At 37.5% G+C, this 24,640-nt stretch overlaps 3 protein-coding genes across 5 annotated transcripts in view; 2 read left to right on the top strand and 1 right to left on the bottom strand.

The window, feature by feature from the left end:
- The window catches only part of LOC125055029, a 46,791-nt gene extending 34,622 nt beyond the window's left edge, over positions 1 to 12,169 (top strand). The window contains exons 5-8 of one of the 2 annotated variants that reach the window (XR_007117813.1): positions 4,393 to 4,575; positions 5,019 to 5,183; positions 5,783 to 5,976; positions 9,720 to 9,833. Coding sequence is in view for 1 of the 2 variants with exons in the window: in XM_047657229.1 (XP_047513185.1) it covers positions 4,393 to 4,575; positions 5,019 to 5,183; positions 9,720 to 9,803 (432 nt within the window). In the remaining variant the exon portion in view is untranslated. Of the gene's footprint in view, positions 1 to 4,392; positions 4,576 to 5,018; positions 5,184 to 5,782; positions 5,977 to 9,719; positions 9,838 to 10,571 lie in introns of those variants that run through there. The other variant, XM_047657229.1, reaches the window with a different exon arrangement.
- Positions 12,170 to 14,870: 2,701 nt separating this feature from the next.
- Positions 14,871 to 18,756, bottom strand: LOC125055436 (protein lethal(2)denticleless). Its single transcript, XM_047657900.1, has 4 exons — positions 18,595 to 18,756; positions 18,313 to 18,509; positions 17,886 to 17,997; positions 14,871 to 16,754 (listed from the first exon to the last, which is right to left on the bottom strand). Exons 1-4 carry the CDS (start codon positions 18,635 to 18,637, stop codon positions 15,097 to 15,099), a joined length of 2,010 nt encoding a protein of 669 aa, XP_047513856.1. The 5' UTR covers positions 18,638 to 18,756; the 3' UTR covers positions 14,871 to 15,096.
- A 2,566-nt stretch (positions 18,757 to 21,322) lies between these two features.
- Positions 21,323 to 24,137, top strand: LOC125055251. 2 transcript variants are annotated; one of them, XM_047657630.1, is made up of 2 exons: positions 21,323 to 21,495; positions 21,749 to 24,137. In XM_047657630.1, the coding sequence occupies exon 2, from the start codon at positions 21,753 to 21,755 to the stop codon at positions 23,370 to 23,372; it is 1,620 nt and encodes a 539-aa protein (XP_047513586.1). In that variant the 5' UTR covers positions 21,323 to 21,495; positions 21,749 to 21,752; the 3' UTR covers positions 23,373 to 24,137. The 2 variants fall into 2 exon arrangements, with proteins under 2 accessions (XP_047513586.1, XP_047513585.1); XM_047657629.1 differs by having other exon boundaries at positions 21,323 to 21,631.
- Positions 24,138 to 24,640: the final 503 nt, after the last annotated feature.

Genomic DNA, 24,640 nt, shown 5'->3' with positions numbered 1-24,640 from the left:
GCCTATACTTTAATGTAAAAAACTGACAAAATATTTATCAAGTTGGTCTGGAAATACCCGGAATGTTTTTTTCTCACTATTCATCTTCAACTAACCGCGTCTGTACTATATAAATCAAATAATTCTTTGCGTGTAATATAAACGAATGAGGCGACCGTAAAATATAATAGGTGCAGTTATTAAGATTGGAGTAACCTTCACATTGATTTGTGACCTTGATTAAATCTTGATCTAACATTTATTGCGATCATGCGCACCTATTCTGACGTTTTCAATATTTAGTACTAGTGACAGTTTCTAATGTCTGCCGTCAATGAATACCAATGTACTACTAATGTATTTCGATCTAACGCGCACCTAATCTGACGTTTTCAATATTTAGTAGTAATGACAGTTTCAAATGTCTGCCGTCAATTAATACCAATGTACTACTAATGTATTTGGATCTAACGCGCACCTAATCTGACGTTTTCAATATTTAGTAGTAATGACAGTTTCAAATGTCTGCCGTCAATGAATACCAATGTACTACTAATGTATTTCGATCTAACGCGCACCTAATCTGACGTTTTCAATATTTAGTAGTAATGACAGTTTCAAATGTCTGCCGTCAATTAATACCAATGTACTACTAATGTATTTGGATCTAACGCGCACCTAATCTGACGTTTTCAATATTTAGTAGTAATGACAGTTTCAAATGTCTGCCGTCAATTAATACCAATGTACTACTAATGTATTTCGATCTAACGCGCACCTAATCTGACGTTTTCAATATTTAGTAGTAACTAATGACAATTTTAAATGTTTGTGCCGTACCAATGAATGGATATTTTTTTACTCCAGTCGAAAGCATTAAACTTGGTTTTATTTTGGTGCACAGAAGTTTGTTTAATATAATATTGAGAAAGTTAAGTGAATTTTAACTAAGTTATATTGGTTCCTAGACCTTATGTCTAGGCGTCTGCGCGTCTGAACAACGAACAGCTCTCGTGTCTTTGATGTTCGCTAAGCTTTAACAAGAGCTTTCAACATATTGGCTCTGCGTCCCGCAGCCACCTAACGCAATCTAACATTACATCTTCATTCTTAAGCATTTTACTTTGAATCACAAAGGTTACTGCTTTGTAGATTTTATCTCATAGTTCAGTTCAATCTTTGAATAGTTTACAAAAGTAGGTTGGCTGATAAGTGATAAACTCTTGACGGTACAAAGCTATCAATTTCCATATGAAAAATAGGAATACAATTCGATAACGAAGTTCCCTCCGAGACCGTGTATCTAATTCGCAGCTGCGCTAAGTTAGTTATACGCCAAGCGACCGCCTCCTCACATGCCACATTAATTCTGTACGACACACCGCAACTAAATTAAACCCCCTTTCCACCCAGGATGCTGTCACAGCAATCGTAACCTCCCCACGTCAAGGGAACTATTATGACAATCGAAAGTACCGTTTCCGAATACCCTCCATTCACCAAAAGGAGAAATGTATTCGCATTTGCCGAAGTCGACCGATATTAACATTAGTGTTGCTGTCACCGTAAAATTGTAAACACCGTTAGATTGTAATCTATCTCGCGAGATTGTAAACTGTCGAAAGATTGTGAACCTCAATCAAACTTCTTTGGTCAATTACAGATTAATTTTACTTTCCAACAATTTCATATAACTACCGAATAATAATACGTTAAATTGTAAGCAGTAAGCTGAGGTTCACAATCTTTCGACAGTTTATAATCTCGCGAGATAGATTACAATCTAACGGTGATTACAATTTTACGTTAACATTGCCATTCCGAATCTCGCATCTCGGTATACGAATTGTTTTTTAAAGACCCATTGTTTGCAAGCTATGCATCTAGTAAATTACAAAACATCTTAGAACAGTTAATGTAACAACGGATTTTATAAAAGAAAACAATTATCAGTTATATTTGATGGATAATCTTGGATCCGTTTTTAATTGGTACAAATAATAAAGGCAAGGTCTAAAAATTATATTTAATCCAATTAAAGCAAAGATAGGTTAAAAAACACCGAGCAATTTTGTTTCAGAAGAATTCGGGATAGGAAATTGGATTAATAATATTCGAAGAGAAAAATGAATTCCGAATAGAGATAGTATTAAGTAAAATAAAAATATCAAGGTGAACGCCCTCCCGGCCTCAGTCTGGCAAAAATTAGTTAAACAAAAGAAAGACATGCAGAGTTCTCACGCCGCGCCACCTGCTTTTATAGATACTCCCCGGCATTCCTCTCCCGCAGCCAAATCAAAATAGTTTATTAGTCTATTGTTTTAGATCCATCTGCCATCCGCGTTTGAAATCTTATTGATTTTTTACTATTCGTTGAGGCATATACCCGATCAATTAACTTTGGATTGTTAAAATCAAATACTTGAAGAATTTTGTTGCGTAGTAACTAATTATTCTATTAAGCTTTTATTTTTGCAATGCTTTTGTTTTTCATTTACAAAGTGCAGTTACTGGATAATAGCGGGATCATTAAAGTGAATTACACGTAGAATTACATTAGAACACGGCACAATACTTATACTTATACACGTATTACTTGATGTCGGAGTTGTAACTTTGACGCGTAAGGCTGGAAGGTAGTCATTTGCGATATCAAAGTGGCGGAGGTGCAGGGTATGATTACGAGGGAGCTTGTAGTGTGACGTGGATCCGGGGAGCGCCCTTCCTGCCCCTGCCACATACCCTCACTGCCTCATTGTTGTCCCTTCAAGAGGTGCCGGCGAACTGAAACATAATTGCGACGATCTATAGCTTAACTTTGAAACATTTACAAAAGTATTTCACAATTGCAGACTACATGAAGATTGTATCTATGGTTAGATTGGCTATTACAGCGCTAAGTAGCATCAACATAATCCCGTAATACATGATATGTCCGCATTGAATGGTTTCATTGTATTCGTACTCAGAATGCAGGTACGATTATGTTTAACGCCACTTTTCATGACTACGTAAATACCTACTCATCTTCAGTTTGAGCTATTTTCCTCGTGCTGCTGAAAAGAGAACAAACAGTCTACCTACGTTTTGTTAAGTTTTCCTTTTTTCGTCTGCTGCTTACATAACATTTGTTTATCTTCCGCTCGGTTGGAAAATTAGAAATTCTTTTGTCTGTGCTTTAATTGTAAGGAATAAACGGACAATGGTGAATAGGGGTCTTATGAAATGGATCGTGTGAGATAATACTCTGGCTGACGACTCTACAATGTGCTCTTATAGGGCGGCTGTCTATTGTGGACCGTTGAGCTCCTGTGCCTTATCTATGCTTATCCCTTATCAGAAACTGCCTATCGAAAGGATTTCTTATCAGGCTGCCTAATGTTTTGATATATAATCATAATCGGCTTATGTTTACCGGGCTAAGTAAAATTAAACATTAGAAGAATGTTCCGACTGATTAGGGCAGCTTTTTTAAGTCGGCATGTCGGCGTTCTAGAAACCTCTTCCAATTTGAGCCGGCAAGAGATAGACGCGAGTAATTTTTAGGTAGCTAAAATTTGCAGCGGGTTTAGTGTAGTCGGATGATCTCTTTGTGTTCCAGTGAACCGTAAAATTTGGCCGAGACCCGACAGCCGTCGCGCCCTCCGCAACTCCACAACGAAACTTTGCTGTAAATTACTTAAGTTTAAGTTTCTCGTCTTATTTTACTTTTGCGCTATTGTATAGCTACGGAAATGAATAGATGAAAAGAGCTGAAACACGCAATTTATTTATATCATTTTAAATTAAGCCGTAAACATTTTACATACTCACGAAATGAAGCAGAGGTTTATTAGTAGATTAGGTTAGTCGATATTCAATAGTCGTTAGTAATTTATGCCATTAGATTCCGGTCCCTCACTGAGTGTACTCCGTTTTTTTCGTAGACTCGTATCCATAATAAATGAGCGGGCAGCCGCAGCGTTTTCGCAAGCTATTTCCAGATGTTTTTTTCTCCGGTAAGGGTGCGCGGGGCGGGTGGCGGGCGGTGACTCCGGCCATTAATTCAGCCGTGTAATGACGCGACGCTTTGATGGACGAGAATTGCGAGTTCTGCAATTACATGCTGAAATATTCAGTGAAGACGTCGCAGCCCGCCCGCTCCTAACTACCGCTTTTCTTTTCTTTCCGTCGTCCCGCTCCCCTCTACGCCGCCCGGAGCGAAACGACTCGTTTTGATTCAAGACATTACGAGTCGAGTGACTATTTTTTTGTAACGCTGCCGGGCCCGTTACGGCGGCTTCCGCTCTCGACTCGAGAATACGCGTGCATTCACAATTCATATATTTTTTGCGGAATTCAAGTTGAATTACGACTCGCCTCCCGAACCCCGTCGTAGCATGCACTCATATCGGAGCAATGGGCTTTGGACAGGTGATCAACGGCGGGCCGAGCGGTGACAGCGGCGTGGCGGGTGGGGCGACGCGTGCTGAGACGCGGCGGCGTGGTGCCTCTTCGCCGGCACGTGCAGCACCAGAGAAACGCCGCTGGCCAGCTCACCCTTATGACGATGACACGCCGCCGCGGGCGCCGTCTGACGACGACGACGACACTAAGGTTCGCCATCTAACCTCCACTGCTCATTGTCCACACTAACACTACCGCGACACCTGCTTCGGGGTCTACCGGGGCCTTACAATAATCAGGTATTTATAGGTAGTATCAGATATAAATAGGTTTACGTTTCATAACAAGCCGCCGATCCACATTTGCGATTTCTACCACTGTTTGTCTCTGTTTAGCGAGCGACATTCTACATTCCAATAAACACAAAATGATGAGAAAAATCAAATCAATTACATTCATTCATTCTTAAAATTTGGATTTTTAGTTTATGACATTACACTACAGTAAATTTCGGTTAACTACACAAAATGTACACTGTTGCTTTTTCACATCAGCCAGAATATTATAAAAATTGCCTACATAACGTTAGAAGCTAGGAACCATGGCATACCACTTCAGCTGCAGTTGTGTGACTGTATTTCGTTGTGTTTCAGGTGGAGACGCCTGTTCGATTTCGCACGTCGCCGCCGCTAGAGGCGCTGAAACCGCGGCGTGAACCGTGTGCGTGTGCGCCACGCTCTCCCCGCCGTCGCCGAGCTCCGCTGCCGCCACCGCCGCGTAGACACAGGCCCGCGCTTGACTTTGATAAAATGCAACAGGTACGGTATTTACCATTTATTCTTAATTTCCTTCAGTGTAACGTGTTCCTCACTGAGGCATTCCATAATATTTTGATTGATATTAGCGGATAACGCCCATCGCAAAATACTTTTATCTATGACTTTTGGTCACCTTCTAAATATTATTTTTGTGAAACGATGAAATTCTCCATAGTAATATATCAGTAGACATACATATCTTTAAATACTGGTGCGAATCATATTTGTTCACACAGTTTACCCCAAGCACGTGCAACGCCATCTAGGGATGCAATGATAAAAACACGTGAGCCCAGGATACAAGACGTGCATAAAAACTTTTTTGCTGGTGCTTACTAATATGCTATAGACATTTTAATTGTAAGACTATCATTTATGTATGTTCTTGATAAAACAAGCCCCGTTATTTATAAAAACAAAATTAGTCCGTTAAAACAAAAACGTATCGTTATTACAATGTATCATGTAAATATAGAATACAATATATTACGAGATTGTTTAATTCTTGAGGGGCCTGTAACAGTTCTAGACGGTTTTTAAAGAAGAGAAGTTTTTTAGATTTATATAGGATTTTCTTTTTTTTATTTACCCTAAAGTAGCAGGGGTATGCGAGGCTCAACCCACACCAGAATCTCTGCTACACAGAGGCTGGACAATACCCACTAAAACCACCTCGGGTAGTTTCTACAAGGCCGCGTTAGACGCGCTCCGGGATCGCTCACGCATTCTACCAGGCATAGGCTTTTACCTACCTGGTGGTCGTAGCGCCAATGGTTTTTAAACCAAAGCAACGGTAAATTCTTAATTTACCTTAAAATATTTATTTGTTTATATAACGCCTTCCCGAAGGGGTAGGTAGAAATCACGGATCTCCACTTGCTACGGTTCTGACTCTCTAGCTTGATCTACTTTCATGACGTGAATGTTTCATTGCATGCTAGTTGGTTATGGGTACTATTAATTATCCCTTCTACTACTAGGTACTAGAGAAGAGAAGGAACTATGCACGGTTGCCTTATCCTACTTGATAACCTCTTCTCATTCATCTGTACTACAAGGCTAAACCACATAAGCATTACCTTTCGTATCCTTTTCATAACGTCCTCTTTTATACCACACTGCTCACGTATTACTTATCCTATCACGCAATGTTACCATTTCCACGGAATTTTTTCTAGTTTCTTTTTCTGCCACACTCAACATTCACTCCCGTATATACGTCGAGATAAGCTCTCATCTAAGTACGGCCAGTCGAGCCTCGTTTGAGATTTCTTGGCTACATATGCCACGCTCCATTAACTCAATTCCCGGTTTTAACTTCCCTTAAAATATATGTCGGAGCAATGGCGCTGGTATCAGCTGCCATCATTATTTAATAACATCAAAGTCAAATTTGTTAAACACAGTTATAATTGATTTGCCAATATTAATAAATCTACAGATTAACCGACTTTTTGATAGTCTGTAGTAATGTTGCTAGATCTATAAATTAACGACTATTTAATGGTCGAAAATAATAATGAATATGGACTTTGATGTTATTAAATTATAATGAAAACGGCAGCTGATACCAGCGCCATTGCTTCAACATTTATAAGTATAAAAGCATATTTTCTTTAAAATGTATAGTTTATTCCTAAGAGAATGTCTGATATGTATTAACCGAGGTGACACACAATGTGTCCGCATATGCGTACTTTCCCACACTGCATGGCGTACATGCCACATGCTATCCCCGCACTCAATCCGACATTTTTATATGTTAATTTTTAATTACTCTTGCGTGCAATTATGCGGACTTGTTATTCTTAGTTGCGTCATTATTTTATTTAGTTCACTTAATTTAATAAATAGACTGTGACTGGACGATGTATGCAATTCCAAAACATCTCAACGGGGCGTACGGCAGACACTATTTAACATTTATCTTTGAATTTTTCTTTACTGCTCGCTGAGAATCGAACCCAGGTTTTCCAGGCTAAACGCCGTATGTATTTATAATGCCACGGGGGTTGTGAGATGACGTTTTCAGGCTTGTTATTTGTTCGACTATTTTATGTAAAGAAAGTGTGTAAGTAAGTAATAAAAATTAAATCATAAAATAAATTATATTTATTTTTACAAGTCTTGCTATGGATTTGAAATAATACCTCTGTCTATTCAATATATTGAATGAAATAATATTCGCATTATGGGATTCTAAGCATGAAGCATTTCAATTAATATTCCCTGCATAAAAGCATCAATGAATGAACACTAATTAAAATGCCCATTAATACATAATCTATACTTCTTTACATTCTTTATAAAATACATAAATAACCTCAGTATGATTATATTCGTATAGGTATATACCATTACGAAAACATATGTATTATATTTTTACAGATATGAGAATGAACATGATAATTAAAAGTTTGTAACAAAACTCAACATAGTTGCACACATAATACACATAGGCTATTATTTCCAAAACAATATTTTAAATATCCAGGTATGCTAGTGACACCATGACACACTAGAAGAAGATAAGATCAAAGAGTATCGGTTTCTGCTAAAACATTTTAATTGTGTTGTTAATATGCTATATTGTAATTTAAGTCTCTTTTTATTAAATCGGTTTACATATCGATACGCCCGCGCCATCTTCAAACGTAACAATAGTCAGCAGTATTTTGGTCTGAAATTAACAAGTTTTTGTAACATTCAAGAGACTTTTCCAGTTCTGAAAACACAAAATTAAAAAGTAACGCTTATCTCGGGGTCAGTGACCTTACATGCGGGTTCTACTTTACGAGCAATACACCTTAAGTTCACAATGGAAACCTATTATAATGCAAAAGAATAAGGTGTCAATATATAATCATTAACTGTTTAAAAAGTTGGCTGTATTATTTGTATTGATATTATTCCATCGTAATAAAATCTGATACCTAAAAGTCCACATTGTAATTGAATTCCAAAATTCGTACGTCGTCGCGCTTACACCACACAAATATATGCAGTAAATATAATGGAGGCTAAAAACAGGCTAATAACCTTTTTTAATTATGAAGGTATACATACAAATCCAGCATGGAGCAGTGTTGGCCTAGTGGCTTCAGCGTGCGACTCTCATCCCTGAGGTCGTAGGTTCGATCCCTGGCTGTGCACCAATGGACTTTCTTTGAATGTTCATTTAACATTCACTCAAACGGTGAAGGAAAACATCGTGAGGAAACCGGCTTACCTTAGACCCAAAAAGTCGACGGTGTGCGTCAAGCACATGCAGGCACACATCTATTAGATTAACAAATTATCATGAAACAGATACAAGCCCAGACCTAAAAAGGTTGTAGCGCCACTGATTTATTTATTTTCATTTTATACATACAAATCCGCAAACCATGATTAACTCAAGATAACTAACAGATATAGATGACAATTAAATATCGAAATAGTCGACTTCTAACTAGAGTAGACGAAATTAGCCGGCGACATTTTGATAGTAAATCCTTTGTCATAGTAAAATCGATTTCGCGTACACATACATGGGGTCCTGCTATCCTATGCCCGGTGTCCTCAATGAGGACTCCCGCCACTCAATGGCCGTGATGCGCGCGCACTCTACACCTCACTGTACTACGAACATAAGATGCATTATTGATATCGATTGTCAACTCACCCTTTTTAATTGAAAATCAGATAACTATATTTCTATACAGTCATAGGGGAGTTCTAAGGTCTATTAAAACGTTAATTAATATTTATCGTTTGGGAATGGTAACAAAAACTATAACAGCTTATAAAGAGATTTCGTTTTTATATAGTTTGGTTACCGGAGGAATAAAAACACGGAAACTTTTTAAATTATATGGAAAATGTTACGGCAAGTGCTGTTTTCGCGACTGAAATTCAGGTGATTTTTATCCGACTTTAAAATTAAGGATGTTATCAGTTAGACCTGTATATATGTATTGGGAACTGATTATTTGAGTACGATGATCTATGTACGTACTTCCAAGCTCATATAATATAGCATACGGACTTCCAAGTACGTCATCTATATTTCATAGATGTATCTTTGTCCACAAATTTCTTGCAAACCGGAGGTTGAGGACCTTATGAATTTAATCATCCAACTTAAGGATTAGTCTACATTCATAAAATCGGTTCAGTAGTTTTTGAGATATGGGTGACATCTCTGGAAAGACGTGTAGGTGAATAATTTTGACAGGTATACATTATTAGTGCCACAACGCGTGAATAGGCAATTTTAAACATATGTTTATATGCAAGATTGTAAGCTGGGGTTGGCATGTTGTTGGTCGCTCGTAAAATAAAACCATAATTTATCGTAAGTGTCAAATGTCGTGGCTAAACTTTAATACATTTCTATTTTTAGCCTGTGATTAACCACGAACCCTTTTATATAAAGTGCTGAACAAAATTGCGTTCATATTAAGTATCCTTATTACACTGTTTATACTCTTTGTTTTATTTATTAACTTATAATACATTACTATATACATTAACAAATATAAATTTGTTTTTCAGTTAAAAGTGGGCGGTGGTGGCGTGCGATCATGGCGCGCGGTTGGTGGCGCGCACGGCGGAGAACTCTCTGTCTTCTGTTGGTGAGCCGCGCGTGTCCCCAGACTCGAGCACACTGCTGGTAAACATAATTATGACCCGCATTTTGAGCGTAACCCCGCAAATCCCCTTCCCCCCGGTGGGATATATATTTTTCTGTATTTTCACTGATCCAGTTTGCTAAACAGATTTACATTTTATATCTGTAATTTACTGTATAAAGCGCAAATTCGGCCCCACATGGAGTACTGTTCTCACCTCTGGGCGGGATCTCCCCAGTACCAGCTCCTTCCACTTGACCGTATTCAACGAAGACCGGTTCGGACCAATCCCTCTCCGAGCAGCTTGATCCTTTGGCGTTGCGTAGAGATGTGGGTTCACTCTGCATCTTCTACCGCATTTACAATGGAGAGAGTTCCGAGGAGTTGTTTGGATTAATACCTGCAGCTGAGTTTCATCATCGGACGGCAAGGCAGAATACGAAATTCCACCCGTATCACCTCGACGTCCTCCGTTCCACAACAGAGCGTTTTTCAAGGCAGTTTTGCCACGCACCACCACTTTATGGAACCAGCTGCCCACTGAAGTATTTCCGAACCAATTCGACTTAGGGTCCTTCAAGAAAAGAGCGTACCAATTCTTAAAAGGCCGGCAAAACACACTTGGCATGGAGAGTGTCCATGGGCGGCGGGGTATCACTTAACATCAGGTGATCCTCCTGCCCGTGTATAAAAAAAACAATACTAGCCCTACATAGTATCTTGTAATTTCCTAGAACTTTTACAATTTTGACACACCTCTTATTTTTATTTTCAGAAATTGCGAGTCGCTCGCAATCAGTACAGTTTCCCAAGGATCGTACCAACCCCCCACTGGGCCCGCCGTGACGCGTCGCGCCGGCGGCCGGACACAGGATTCCGCCCGTTTCGTGCGAAACATCGCCCGCCTCTATTTAGTCTATACTTATCCGTTAGCGCAATAAACTATATGTCGTATACACAGTGTTAGTAAGCGACGTTCGCACGAAACAATGCGACCGTCGCGTGCGCCGGACGACTGCTGACTATTCGACTTTCATATCATTGTATCGAATCGAGATCGCTCCAGTGTTAGTTCCTCTACACTAATAATGATCAAAGTACAAACTTACTGATAGATGTTAGTCGCGCGCCGGGTCGACCCGCCGACACTACGTAGTTTTTGGAAGTATTTACTCATTTTGAATACTGTGTTTAAACTGTTATAGTATAACGGGATGCGTGTATCGCTCGTCAAACTTCCAATTATGACGGAAACTGTGACAGTTTCAGTGATACCAGTAAGCGGTGGATTTTGTACGAAGCCATTGTTAGTTACATAACGAGTAATTTAAATTAGACTTGACGGATGGTATGTTATAATCGGTGGTCCAAGCGGGGAGCGGTGAGCCCCGGGCGGGGCGCAAAGAGCCCCAACGCGAGGTGCGCTCGGCCCCAAGCATGGACGCGGTCACGCGAGGCGTCAATTGCCTCGCTATTTGATCTCGAATTGCGACTGATACGCTGGCTGTTTGTGTTAAAACCTCACCTCTTGTATTTCTCTCCTTTCATTTAACACAAAATCTCGAGCCATGCAACGTGATTTCTTTATAGAATACGAAATGTTTTAACAGTTTTGTCAATTGATACGAACCCGCCGCGCCTTTTGTGCAATATGGCGTCCTTTATACATAGTATTTTTTACAGTCGTTTCGATTCCCGCTTTTTAAAAGGGTTTTGTAAGTTTTGGGAAACGGAAACGCGACGCGAGTGCTCGGGTCGGATGGGGAATGGGGGTGTGGACGGAGTGGCGCGCGTGGTTCGTACAAGTATCAAGATTATCGGTTGTACCTAGTTGTAACTTATGTTAGTTTATTTAGCAGGGCTAAAATATCTGTTACTCTTTGTTGTGTTATACCTAAACCAAAACTAAAACGTTATAAAATAAGAAAAAAAATGTGGTGCGAGTGAATTCAGTGAATTTAATGATAAAGACATTTAACAAATTTTCAAATTAATACGATAAAAGTACTAAGACTTTTTTTTAAATCGCTTGGATAAAGATTGTATGTACATAGTGTTAAGTGTAGGGTAAGTGCAGTCTTAGATGTAGTAGGTATAACAAATTGTATGGCGGAGGCGGCTCATTTGTTAATTTTCTTAATATTGTGTTATGATTTCTTGCTACGACCGACGTCACACTGACGCCTGCGCTTGCGCCGCTCGAGCCCCTGTCCCTGAGCATCGCTCGATTATTTTTATGCAAGTATTCAAGCAGGGGCTTAAAGCGGCGCAGCGTTCAACAATCACTGGTGATATTTTACAAGATAATTTATATTTTGTTTTTATATATTGAATTAACAAGCGTAATAAAGAGTGAGCAATGGCACATCTTCACCCTTGTTTTATTTCAGACAGTACCCCTTAGGCCTTAAGGTAATAGAACGATTAGCGAATTATTAGTACAAATTAAAAGTTAAACAGAAACATGTTTTAGCGCCCCCTAGCGTAGCGGCGCTAGCGAGAGTAGTTTTGATTTGAAAGCGACATTTATTGAATACAGATTTCAAGAATATAAATGTACAGTTAGAGCTCGTTCCCACTATGTCGTCTGTCGGGACGATTCCTTATCGTGTATCGGCGCCTCTGTTCACAATAGTCGGCCGACTACATAGTGGGAACGAGCTCTTACATTAAGACATTTATTAAGAATTTAAAAAAATATATAAACCTTAAACTCGAACCATGTTGAATACGCATGTATAATTAAGAGTAGAATCTAAGTCGGAGGTATGATTATGATAGAAATTTGGATACATAAGGATACAACAGACATATCACAAATACAAGATATGTAGACAAAATATAAGGGTTGGTTTCACAATGTACGGATAAGTTCTACATAAGTTCCAAATTAGCTATTTATTACTTATTGGTAGAATAAACACTATTGTTGCGTTTCACGACTGTCAGATAACGCTATTCGTCACATAAAGTCCATCATAAGTTATGAGTCCGATGAATGTCAAATTGCACAATTTATCTGCCAAATAATTTATGTGTGGCATAGCTATTTGGTACTTTATCCATACATTGTGAAACAGACCCTAAGTGTCCTTAAATTCACACATAAGTTTTTATTAATAAAAGTATGGGTAACAACTGAAAAGAACAATAATAGACACGAGAATTTAAACAGCACTTTATAGTAGGTACACAAATACAAAACAATTCCAAAAACGATATTTAAAGGAGCTTGAAAGCAGTGAGTGGCACGAAAACATATCAACTGAAAAGGTGAGTGTTAAGGTGCGTATCCATTAGAGCAGCCTCAGGCCGAGCAGCCTCGACTTGAAGCAAACCGAGGCTGCTCACTCCGAGGCATAGGCTCGAGGCACGTTGCGGATCAAGGTGAGGCATGTCGCCTCGCCTAGATCCGAAACTAGTGTAAGGTAAAGTACGACTATTTTTGTGTCTTGATTTTTCTCGTCGGTATGAGCCTGTGAGACTAGTAATCTTCTTTTTTACAGCGTCCACTGGAATCCCCAACTTTGAACTAATATCGTTCCACGCATCTTAGCTTAGCATTTTTGTTGTAATAGTTATTATTTAACGGATCCCAAAGAACACGATGGAACTCGTATAATTTTATTAATTTAACTGCAGTTTCGTTGTCCATTGCGACCTGAGGCGACACGCCCGTCTCCACCAAGTGCACGGCTCGGACTGAGGCTTCTTTGAGCGCGCCAAAAAAACCGACAAAATATGGCTCGGCTCGCGGCATCGAATTTGCCTCATGGCGGGGCGTGCCTCAAGTTGAGGCAGCGTCTCCACTTGTGCGGCCTCGGATCGAGCGGCTGCCTCGCCCCGAGTCTGCCTCAAATGGATACGCACCTTTATAGAAATTACACATTTTAAGTATAGAGGCACGAAACCCGATGTTATTACGCGTTACAGGGAAATCAAATGTATTGCATGAGCGAAGAGACCTGGCCTTTGGTCAATCTCGACTCTTTTTTCATAGATGGAATAATAAGGATTCCATACTGGGTTTGCGTATTCTAAATGTCGATGGGTTGGGAAAACGTTTTTTTATGTAAATAGAGGGAAATGGGTAGGAAGCTCATCTGATGTTAAGTGCTACCGCTGCCTATGGACACTGACAGTGCCAGAAAGCTCGCAAGTGCGTTGCCGGTCTTTTAAGGATTGGTACGTCGAACGTCGAGGTGATTCGGATGGTATTATGTATTCTTCCTTGACGTCCGATGATGAAAATCAGCTACAGGTATTAGTACGAACATTTCCTCTGAACACTCCCATGGTAAATGCGGTAGAAGATGCATGATTCGAATCGCGCTTTGTTGAATACGGTCAAGCGAAAGGAGCTCCCCGCCCAGAGGTGAGAACTGAGATGTGCTCGATGAGTCGGTCAGTTTCGTCTTCTCCACTATGGGACCTATACAGGCACGCGTAGAATTGCGGATGGTCATCGCAGTCTACGCACAGCCAAAGGTTAGATAGGCCAGTCCCTTCAAGCGTCCCGAGTTGACGAGAACAGATATGCTCTCTTCTCCTGACGTACACGAAAACTCCCGCCCGCGGCACTAATTAATGTTACAATTTGTACCCCAAGTAGGAGAGGTAGGAAGTATCAGCCGGGGAGAATATCTAACTCTCGGTGAGAAGCCGGGCGTTGTTCTTTCTGTGCAGTCTATAATTGATAGTGCACAGCGTGGATGATGGCAAACATTTATGAAGTCCACGGCACGTGTGGAAGGGCGGCCTTTGTTGGTTGGTATGTTTGCCCCGAGAACGATTAGTAATTAACCTATGTTGGTCGTAGAGCGAAGAGTTGCGCCCCCAGAATACGAAGGGCGGCCTGCGTGCTGAGCGTCCCGGAGGATGCCCAGAGGGGGATTCTCCACTGCGAGCGAGTGTGGTATCAACCCCGGGGTAGTTTGTTTGTTCTGTACTTTCATTTTTTTGGGAGGTGTGTCCGGGTGTTATAAACCCTACCATACGAAGAGCAGAAATTTACTAATTGTTCTATGTGAGTATCATGGGTGGTTTATAGGAGTAATAAAACTTGAAATTTTTTTATGTTTATTTATTGGCGTCCTAAATATAAAAACAATTAACTTAAGGCGTATAAGGAACTAGTTTACAAAAATTCGCCTCATACTGTATTATTCATTAAACCATTCAAAAAACATCGTTTTTGGGCTCGAGTATGTCTGTATCAGTTCTGACATAGCTTAAGTCCATTCATAGATGAGACACTAACTAGTTGTCTATAGATAAAATAGATTATAAACTTATTCTAATCAGTTCTCTCGTCTGGAAACACTAAAATATTTAAGTAGTGTCCCATGTTTGTTTGTTTTTGGCAGTCTTTCTGTGGCTGAGTTTCTTCTCGTTGGTGTGTTTTGGTCTTTTGGACTAAGAGGTGCTGACGTAACTTGAACTTTGTCTTCCACTTTTCCTTTCTTCTGTCGAACCATCAGTGTCAACCAATTTGTCGTATCCTGTTTTTTCTTCACCGGTGACATTAGGCTTAGATGCGGTGCTTCACCAGTCAGAACGTAATTAGGCAAATTTTCTGTAGGAGTGGAGAAAGAGATAATTCTAACTTTGCTTGGGGTGACTTTGACTGGAGTTCTGTTTGACATTGTAGATGGCGAAATAGCTTTAGGGCTTTTTGGCGAAAGAAGTTTGCAGGATTTTTTTTCATAATTCTTGGTGGGAGTGGTAAAAGAACAACTAGCTTGCGCAATATAGCACTCGCTTGCCGTTGGGATTGGATCTGAATTATAAACCTTCTTCCCACTATCTCTATCATCGTTTAAGTGGCGTTTAGAACCCGCTGGCAATAACTTTGGCTCTTCCTCTTCAGGAATAACATCTGGTCTAAGTCTCTTAGCTAGAGACTCGTCACCTTTAGACGCGTTCATGAGGTCTGTAAGGCATCGTTTTGTTTTTCTTCCCGTACTTTCTGTTCGCATACGCTTTGGGCTCTGCGAACTCGACCTGTTACTGCCTAATCTTCTCTTTAGAGAATTCGGTGTCAAGTCAATATGCCTAGCCTTCCATAGATCCGGGTGAGAGATATCTCTGCGTGGGACGATTTCAGCTTTACCCTCATATTTCACATCGTCTTCGAGGCACTCGCGTCCGATTCTCCAAATTTTATGGCGAGCATCATCACTGCATGTCACGATTTTTACGTCGCCCTTCTGGCACCAAGCAGCGCAAGTCACTTCAGCCCAGTGCCCAGTTAGTTTAACGATCGGGTCAGAATACTTGACATTCCAAATATAGGCATTTTTGTCGCTACTTCCACTGACAAGATACATACTGTCCGGACTTAAACTAGTCTTAATGTAAAATGTACTGTTTTCGTGTCCCCTGTATCTTTGCTCAGGTATGGTGTTATAAGTGGATATATTGAAACAGTAAATATAATTATCCATACAACTTGCATAAAGACGCATTCTAGCGTTATCGATGATAAGATTCGTGTAACCATTTTTAGTGGACATTCCGCAGTACGGTATAGCGTGTTTCGGAAGGGGCTCCCTTCTGTGTACACTGTAATTCTTGCGTAGGTCCCACACTTTGATAATTCCATCGCATTCTCCACATGAGATGAGCGTTTGGTCATCTTGGAAAACGAGACCAGTGACTGATATAGCACGGTGGGGATCGAGGCGAGCTCTCTTAGAGTGTGATCCGGGGGTTTTGGGTGTAAAACTTAAAGAGTGGCAGTTTACTAAGCAGTTATCGGGCTTAACTACTACAGAAGGTTGATTGTTAGCTCGAACATCCCAAATAAGGATTCGACCGTCTCGAGCGCCCGTCGCGAACACGGCTGGTTCTTCCGGTCGGAACACGGCTGTTTTTACAGAACGCGTGTGGTGAGTGAATAAAACTACACGTCTAGGTGCAGATTCTGCAACATTCCACAGGCTAGCCGTGTGGTCACCTATAACAAAGAAATATCACACTTATTATATACTATATATATAATTCTTCTGTGAGTGTGTATGTCACTGAACTTCTCTCAAACGACTGGACCGATTTTGATGAAATTTTTTGTGTGTGTTCAAGGGGATCTGGGAATGGTTTAGATTCACAAATCAGCCCGCCAGATGGGGCTGCAGTCGGTACTTTTAAAGTTTTCAAAATTATTTGCTTGAAATATCATGCAGGACAACGTCTGTCGGGTTCACTAGTTATACTATATTATTATATAATATATATATTATATATATATAACAAGGCAAAGAGTGAAATTTTCCAAATAACATAAGATTTGCAAGCACATCATTTATTAGAATTTTCTCATGTTTAAATTGTATATTGTAGTTAGACTATTATATCATGTAGGTAAAAATTACTTTATAATATGATGCAGAACTATCTAGAAAAAAAATTTGTTTGAGGAAAATGTAATAAGACATTGTTACAAAACTTGCAACAACATATAAGATGCCGGTAGAAACAATTAAGCCTTTATTTTGTTAAAATGGAAAGTGTCAAAAAGTTAATAGAAATATACAACAAATTAAATGAGTTATATATTTTACCCTTTAATATTTTAATTCCTTTCCATTATATAATAAAGGTGCAAAAGAGCTTACAGAACAGCTATAAAGTGCAGCCATCGCAAAGGAGGATAATAAATCATTATAAATATTTCAATGTCCATGAATCTCCTAGGGAAGACTTTCACTGGGAGCCAATATATTCCAAACTAATTATGATTTCAGAAAATGTAATTTTAGGACTCTAAAAATATATTCATAAGTCATCAATTGACCTAGTCCCATGCTAAGCTGGTGAAGCTTGTGTTATGGGTACTAGGCAACGGATATACATACAAATTATAGATAGATAGACATATAAATACATATTTAAACACCCAAGACCTAAGCACAACACCAAATGCTCATCACATCGATGTTTGTCTCAGCCGGGGATCGAACCCGGGACCCATGGATTAGCAGTCAGGGGTACTAACCACTAGACCAATGAGTTGTCACATATGGCTTGATCCTCAAGCAAAGTTTATAGTTATAGTAGTTTTATCTATGTGGTTAATGGTAACCCTTACCTGAAACTGTGACAAAATTCATGTGTTTAGGCATCCAAGCTAAATCAAAAACAGCATTATCATGACATTGAAACCCTTCCAAAGAATTAGCTTTTGATGCTGTTGATGTATCCTAAAACACAATTCATAATAATTACTATAAATATTCATAATGGATAAATGACATTTATATATTAATTAAATATATTTCGATAGATCCTTCTCCTTCTATAACATTTTCCAGAGATAATTACACAAATTTAACAAATTGTCATAATTGAATTTAAATAACTATCAAACTATACAGCATAACATAAACAAGATACATTTAAAGAAAACACTTTTTAACCTAAAGGTTATGTCAATAAAAGACAATACTAAGATACATTTATTTAACATAATTCTATCACACCATATGTCGTAGAAAACTTTGTAAAAATTAAATTACCTGAATAGTAACCTGACCGTCTTCATCTGCCAGTGCTACTATGTGTTCATAACCTGAAGCTTCTGAGAAGCGACAAGCAAATATAGGTGAGTCTTGATCGAAATTGGCAGCCTGAGCATTGCTCTGCAGTCCATAATAAGACTCATCCTCGTAAACCACGAACCGTTTCAGAATATTATCGTAGTTAAACCGACCATCTAAATAATAAAACAAAGCTATAGGTTATTGCGAATACTTAATACTTCATATATCTTAATGTTAATATAATACAATTATACTTACAAATGCCTAGCTGACGATCAATTACACTTTGTAAATTGTTCATTTTATAATCATAGCATAATAAAAGAATTGCATTAATGAAACAAAACAAAAGAGCAATCGCTTAATAAATTTACCCGCAAAAAATATTGTCAGTGTTGTCTCTGGTCAGATCAGATAGATTCAAAAGTCAAAACATTAAAAATTCACCATATAGATTAGACAATCTATACGCTATAGCTAATGTTAAAAGAAAGTTACTAAAGTGGCAGAACTGCTATTTTGTAAAAAAAAAGTGTGTGCGTACAAAGTACACATGTTAGAAGTGAAACTTCTTTGTAAATTAATTATTACTAAGGTAAAAGCCCTAATAGATGATCATGTACCTACCAGTATATAACCACCATTTATTTTAGTATCTATATTCAGATTGTTTACACACTGTATACGTGCTAATGGTAATATAAATAAATAAACATCTGGCTTTACTGCACAAGACGTTATTCGACAGAATTTCCATCAGCTAAAGTTCTAATATGTAACTACTAAACGAATACAGCAACCAATAGCATGTATTTTTTCTCGATCTCTCTTACTCTCTCTCAAAATCTTTCTCACTAAAGCTCTTTCCCACTTCTCGCACCATTTTACTGTGAATGATTCATCTCACTCAATCTCTCGATCTTTCTCACTTGCTTGCTCCCTACTCTCGTTTCATGGCTATTTGCTTCATGCTACGTTCGCCCTTTCTCACTCTCTCTCAATTACTCTCTCTCTTTTCTTAGACAAAAACGCTGCACATCTTTGTGACGCTAATATTATTAATAATAATATAAAAAAATACCCTCATGCGCCTCAAGAACTTCAAAAAAATATAGGTTGTCTGTAAAGTCGGTTTACTGACGATAATTGAACGTGACAACGTCTATTTGTTTAATAGATATTTTGTATGGATATAGATAGTAATAGTAGGTAAATGCAAATCACAATTGAATTGATCAAGTTACATTTATTTGTACCCATAAATACAATTATGTCAATTCTTGTGTGCAAGCGAGAGCACGGAACGAGTGCTCTCGCTTGCACTTCAAGCCCTTAATGGAACGCCTCAGAGGTAACGCCACATGAGTCATGTCTTTTCGTGCGTGCAGCCGGTTCCATAGAATTATAAGACGTTGTCACGTCAAAACTTCATATTAAAAGCTTATTAATATGGCGTAATTAAAATACTTTGACCTTTTTTCCGAGGCAATCCAATTATGCCTAAAGGGGCGTTCCCACGAGGCGTTAATCACGATAGTCAACCACGCTTTCGTGAAATACACTTCTGTGTGAACGCATAGGCGTTAAATTTGCTTTCGTGAGGAACGGCGCACGACTCAAGCGTGGATAGATCAAACGTGTTTGATTTTCAGTCGTGATATACCGTTCGTGAAGCCAAGATGTCGTCACAACAACGTGGAATTAAGTTTAACGACAGTGAAACTACGCGTTTTTTGGCGTTATATTCTATGGAAAAGGTGTTATATGATCCAAGTTTGGAGGAATACCGTCTAATAGCGAATAGTACCGGAGGAATATGGATGTTTCGATAATGACTAAGTCGAAACACGAAGCGTGAACGGCACGAAATCCCCCAACCATGTGAACGTTTCATCAATTCACACTTTCGTGAGTGTCACGAACGACAGTTGACTAGCGTAGTTGACTGTCGTGATTAACGCTCCGTGGGAACGCCCCATTAGTTATTATTCTAACCATTATGTTTATAAAGCCGAATGTGGCGTGTCTTGGCATTGGTACCTTCCATTCTCCATTATTGTTACTTTTATTATCAATAGTCATGTCTAGGGATGGCGATTCTTTACGAAAAAGATCGATTTTTAAATCGATTCGAATCGTAGTCTAATGAATCGATTCACGAAAAAATCGAGGCCTACAAAATCGATTCTTAAAAAATCGATCTTTTTTTCAAGTTTGCGTTAACAATGTAAATTTGTATCAATTTTACTAAAAACAAGATTAATATTGCAATTAACGATATCTTATCAATAAATAGATAATCGGACATAAAGTAATCGTGAATGAAGTATGAACACTTCCATCAATAAGAATTCCACATATTACTTATTAGTTATTTCAATGCTGATTATTCCTGTGTAAAAGTAAATTTAAATGATAATCACAACTAACAGAACAAACTGAAAATAATAGCGTCAAAGTAAAAAATAAGAAGCGCTTTACTTATTTACTTACCTACTCTCAATTAGTTATTATTTCGCAACAAACACTACATGAAAATCTGATGAAAATCAATCATGAAAATACTTATATTACGCTAATAACAGTATTCATTAAACGACAACAACAAATGAATAATGCAATATCAATCGTCACAGATTATAAATACATAAAGTCAAAGACTACAAACGTAACTTTTTTATTAAAGAGAGGCGAGTAAAGGATACTAAACATACAGCCATCTCGCGAGTTTATGAGTAGTTAACTCTTTAACCGGCAGCACTCTTATAATTCAGGCACATTCAACTAAATGCAAATAATTGTATGGTTTATACCAAAACAGAAAAAATCGAATGTCGATTTTCAAGGGTGATATATCGATTCAGTGAATCGACACAGTACTTCATATCGATTTAAAAAATCGATATTTTCTGCTCGAAAAATCGATTCTTCGATTAATCGATCTCAGATCGCCATCCCTAGTCATGTCTGTACTCTGTACTCTGTGCCTTGCTTGGTGTTCCGTTTGAGTGTCATATGTCACAAGAAATATTTAGTTTTCCTTTACTATGAATTTAATAATTTTGTGAATTTGTATTAGAATTTACTACGAAAACAATAAGATTTATATAATTTTCTTTTTCTGTGATTTTGATCGCCTTGGCTCATAATATATATAAGGTACCTTATTGATACAACTGATACAAAATTACAAGAGTACATAGGTTGTGTTTATTCGATTTAAAGTATTTTATTTTATTAATTTCGTAAAATTGTTATGTTTTGTTATAAAATTCTGATTTGAACCACATTAAACGTAAGTAATCTTACTTGTTTTTGTACAAGCTTTTTTGCGATTGTTGCAACAATGGTTAAAAATTTGTTTATACTTATTAATGTGTCTTAATTTTAATTATAATAAAAACCATTCCAGGTGTATGGAATGTGAAGAAAATGGCGGGAAATGTTGGTCACCGGCGTGTAGGGTCAAACGGAAGCGACGAACTGATGATGCGAGGGACCTGCATATGCCTGACACCCATCCAATGCCTGGGACGTCTTCTTCTCAGTCAATGCACAACAAAGATTTTCAGCCACGTAAATTCATTCAAACCGACATTATCTTTAACCTGCCTACGAGAGATCCCTTTATGAACAATATGGATGAGATTTCTTATTGGGTTTATACAAAACGAGCTCCATGCCTCTACGACTATGATAAACTTATGAAGAAACAAACTTCAGAGGCTCACAGTTCGAGAGATTATGCACTTCCAGTTGAAAATGAAGTTTCACCACCTAAAAAGAAAAAGAAAAACCTACTAGATAATAATTCATACTTATCTGAGAAACAGCAGAATGTTTACTTTGAAACTCCTCAGCAAAACCTAAAGAGAGTTGTTAATAACTGTAAATCAATTTCATCAGGCAGTGGTATTGAAGTTAATATAAAAAATACTTCAACACCAAAACCAAAAAAGCCAAGAATTAATAAAATTAATAAAAATAGCTTAACTAGAAGAAATAAAACTGCAAGACCTACACCTAAGGTGGAATCCCCATCTCAACAACAAAACTTAAGAAGGAGTTTGCGTCTTCAACAAAGTATGAATACTACTGGAATCTTTGATTCTTCTGTAGAAATTGTAAATGAAAGTGCTATTAATGGCATTAGAAGTCAAGAAATGATACAAGCTAAACAAGGTGAAGATAGTATGAAAATATTAGATAGTGACCTGAGTAGAAGTAAAAAAGAAATAATAAAAAGGAAATCAAAAAATGAAGTATGTAATGGTGAATATGAAGACTACAGTGATGTATCAGGCTTCACAGCAAACTATATTCGTTCCACTAAACTTAAAAAAACACCTAGAAAGGTTAGAAGAAGGACTAACAAGATTACTATACAAGGTTCTGGACAAAATGTAGATGACGGCAACAAGGTAATTGTTTGTGTAAACAAGTCGATGAACACAGGTGAGGAAGCATCTGCTGTTTTGAATAACAGTACAGACTCATCTCAAAATGTAATCAATCTAATCACAGTTTCCAATAAAGAAAAATCTAAAAGGATAAACCAAAGCACATCTTTGCTTAAATTTGTAAATTCAACTGATGAAAAACACATCTCAAAAAATAATAATGGTCACTTGGCAAATGAATCCTTTCAATCAGGCAGCAGTGCTACATCACGTTATCCTAGACGGGTTAAAAATACACAAAATAAAAGAAAACCACCTCAAAAAAAGAACGATAGAAAAGAGAATTCACCAGAAAGATTTGTATACAGAACTAGGAGTCGTAAAAGGCTTATTGAAAACACATGTGAACAAATAAACTCAAACGAGGAAAGCTCTAGTCCAGTAATAAATGTTGGGAGCCCTGTATGTGTAAAGAAGAATATTAGAAATACTGATGCACCGCAACAGAAGTGTATCACAAGTATTAAAAAACAATCATTGAAAAAGGATTCATTAAGGGACAAAAGTGGTTTTGCTACTTGTTTTTCAGATAGTGATAGTGATGTGGAGCCTAAGCAGAGAAAATTTTTTTGTTAAGAACATGCATTGTAACTGACTTATAAAGTTACATTCTTGCTACTGAGTATAGGTTATTAGTTGGTTTAAATTAAATTGTCCACCAGTGTTGAGCAAATGCTGTTTGTATATTTTAGCTTGATGAAATTGTAATGTATCAAATATACTTACTAGTAGATATGTAGCCTGCAATTTGCTGAATAAATTGTAATAGATCATGGCATATGGAATTGGTCAGTGCCTATAAAAAGCACATTTTATCTAATATTTATAGATTTTAGTGATATAAAACACTCAAATACGTAAGAGTGAATTAGTAGTAATATGCAATATATAGAGTAATTTTATACATCATTTAAAATTTGGAACACAATGTTAATACATCACAACTTTTATAGGCTTATCTAAATAGATGTTGACTTTCATAAAATACATAATATATTTTAAAAGTATACCATTTTTTATAGTTTTAAACAATAATTATTTATAATATGGTCAGGTCAGCACCCATTTTTAATTGTTTTTTAAAGTAAAAGGTATATTTTTCTGCGGTGATAATAATTTTGCATTTGAATTACTCAGAGAAACAAATGTATGTTATGTTATAATTTTGACCATAAAATTGTATTATTAGTGCCATTTTTAGAAAGTAAATATGATGTAAATTTAATTAAATCCATGACAGGCATAATTCTTTTAGGTTAATTTTATTTTAATAATATTCTTCAGATTGATTACAATTGATTTGATTATATTTTGTATTATAATATATTATTATGTGCTTGAAATTATGGAGTATTAAATTAAAATGTTATACCCTGAAGAGTTAATTATTTACATTAAGATAAATATTTAAATTTCTATTGGGTGGTTACCAAATGTTATCAAATTACCCATTATTTCAGATCAGTAGTTTATGACCTGAAACTATGCCATCTATATTTTAAAAGGAGAACTCTAGTTTCTTTTAAGATATATGGTTTTTATAAAGTTATCAGTTTGTCGCGAGATGGCGTGACATATCATTAGTAATTTAGATAAACACTTGCTTGAAATGCCTATAGATGTCGTGATTACCCAAATTATTTAATACTATTGCTTACAACGTTTACATCAAATAATCTCTATTAATTTAAGTAGGTACAAGTTATTCGCTTCTTTCATTGTAATTTGATTTATAGGGCTTAAGAATTTAAGTGATAGTTAAGAATATGTCTTTCTAGTCGCTACTGGCCAAGAGATGTCGCACGTAGTAAAATCCTAATAAAAGCAAGAACATACTTGTTTTG

This window comes from Pieris napi, chromosome 13 (assembly GCF_905475465.1).
Source record: "Pieris napi chromosome 13, ilPieNapi1.2, whole genome shotgun sequence".
Lineage (NCBI taxonomy): Eukaryota > Metazoa > Arthropoda > Insecta > Lepidoptera > Pieridae > Pieris > Pieris napi.
This window is presented reverse-complemented; position numbering and strand designations above follow the sequence as displayed.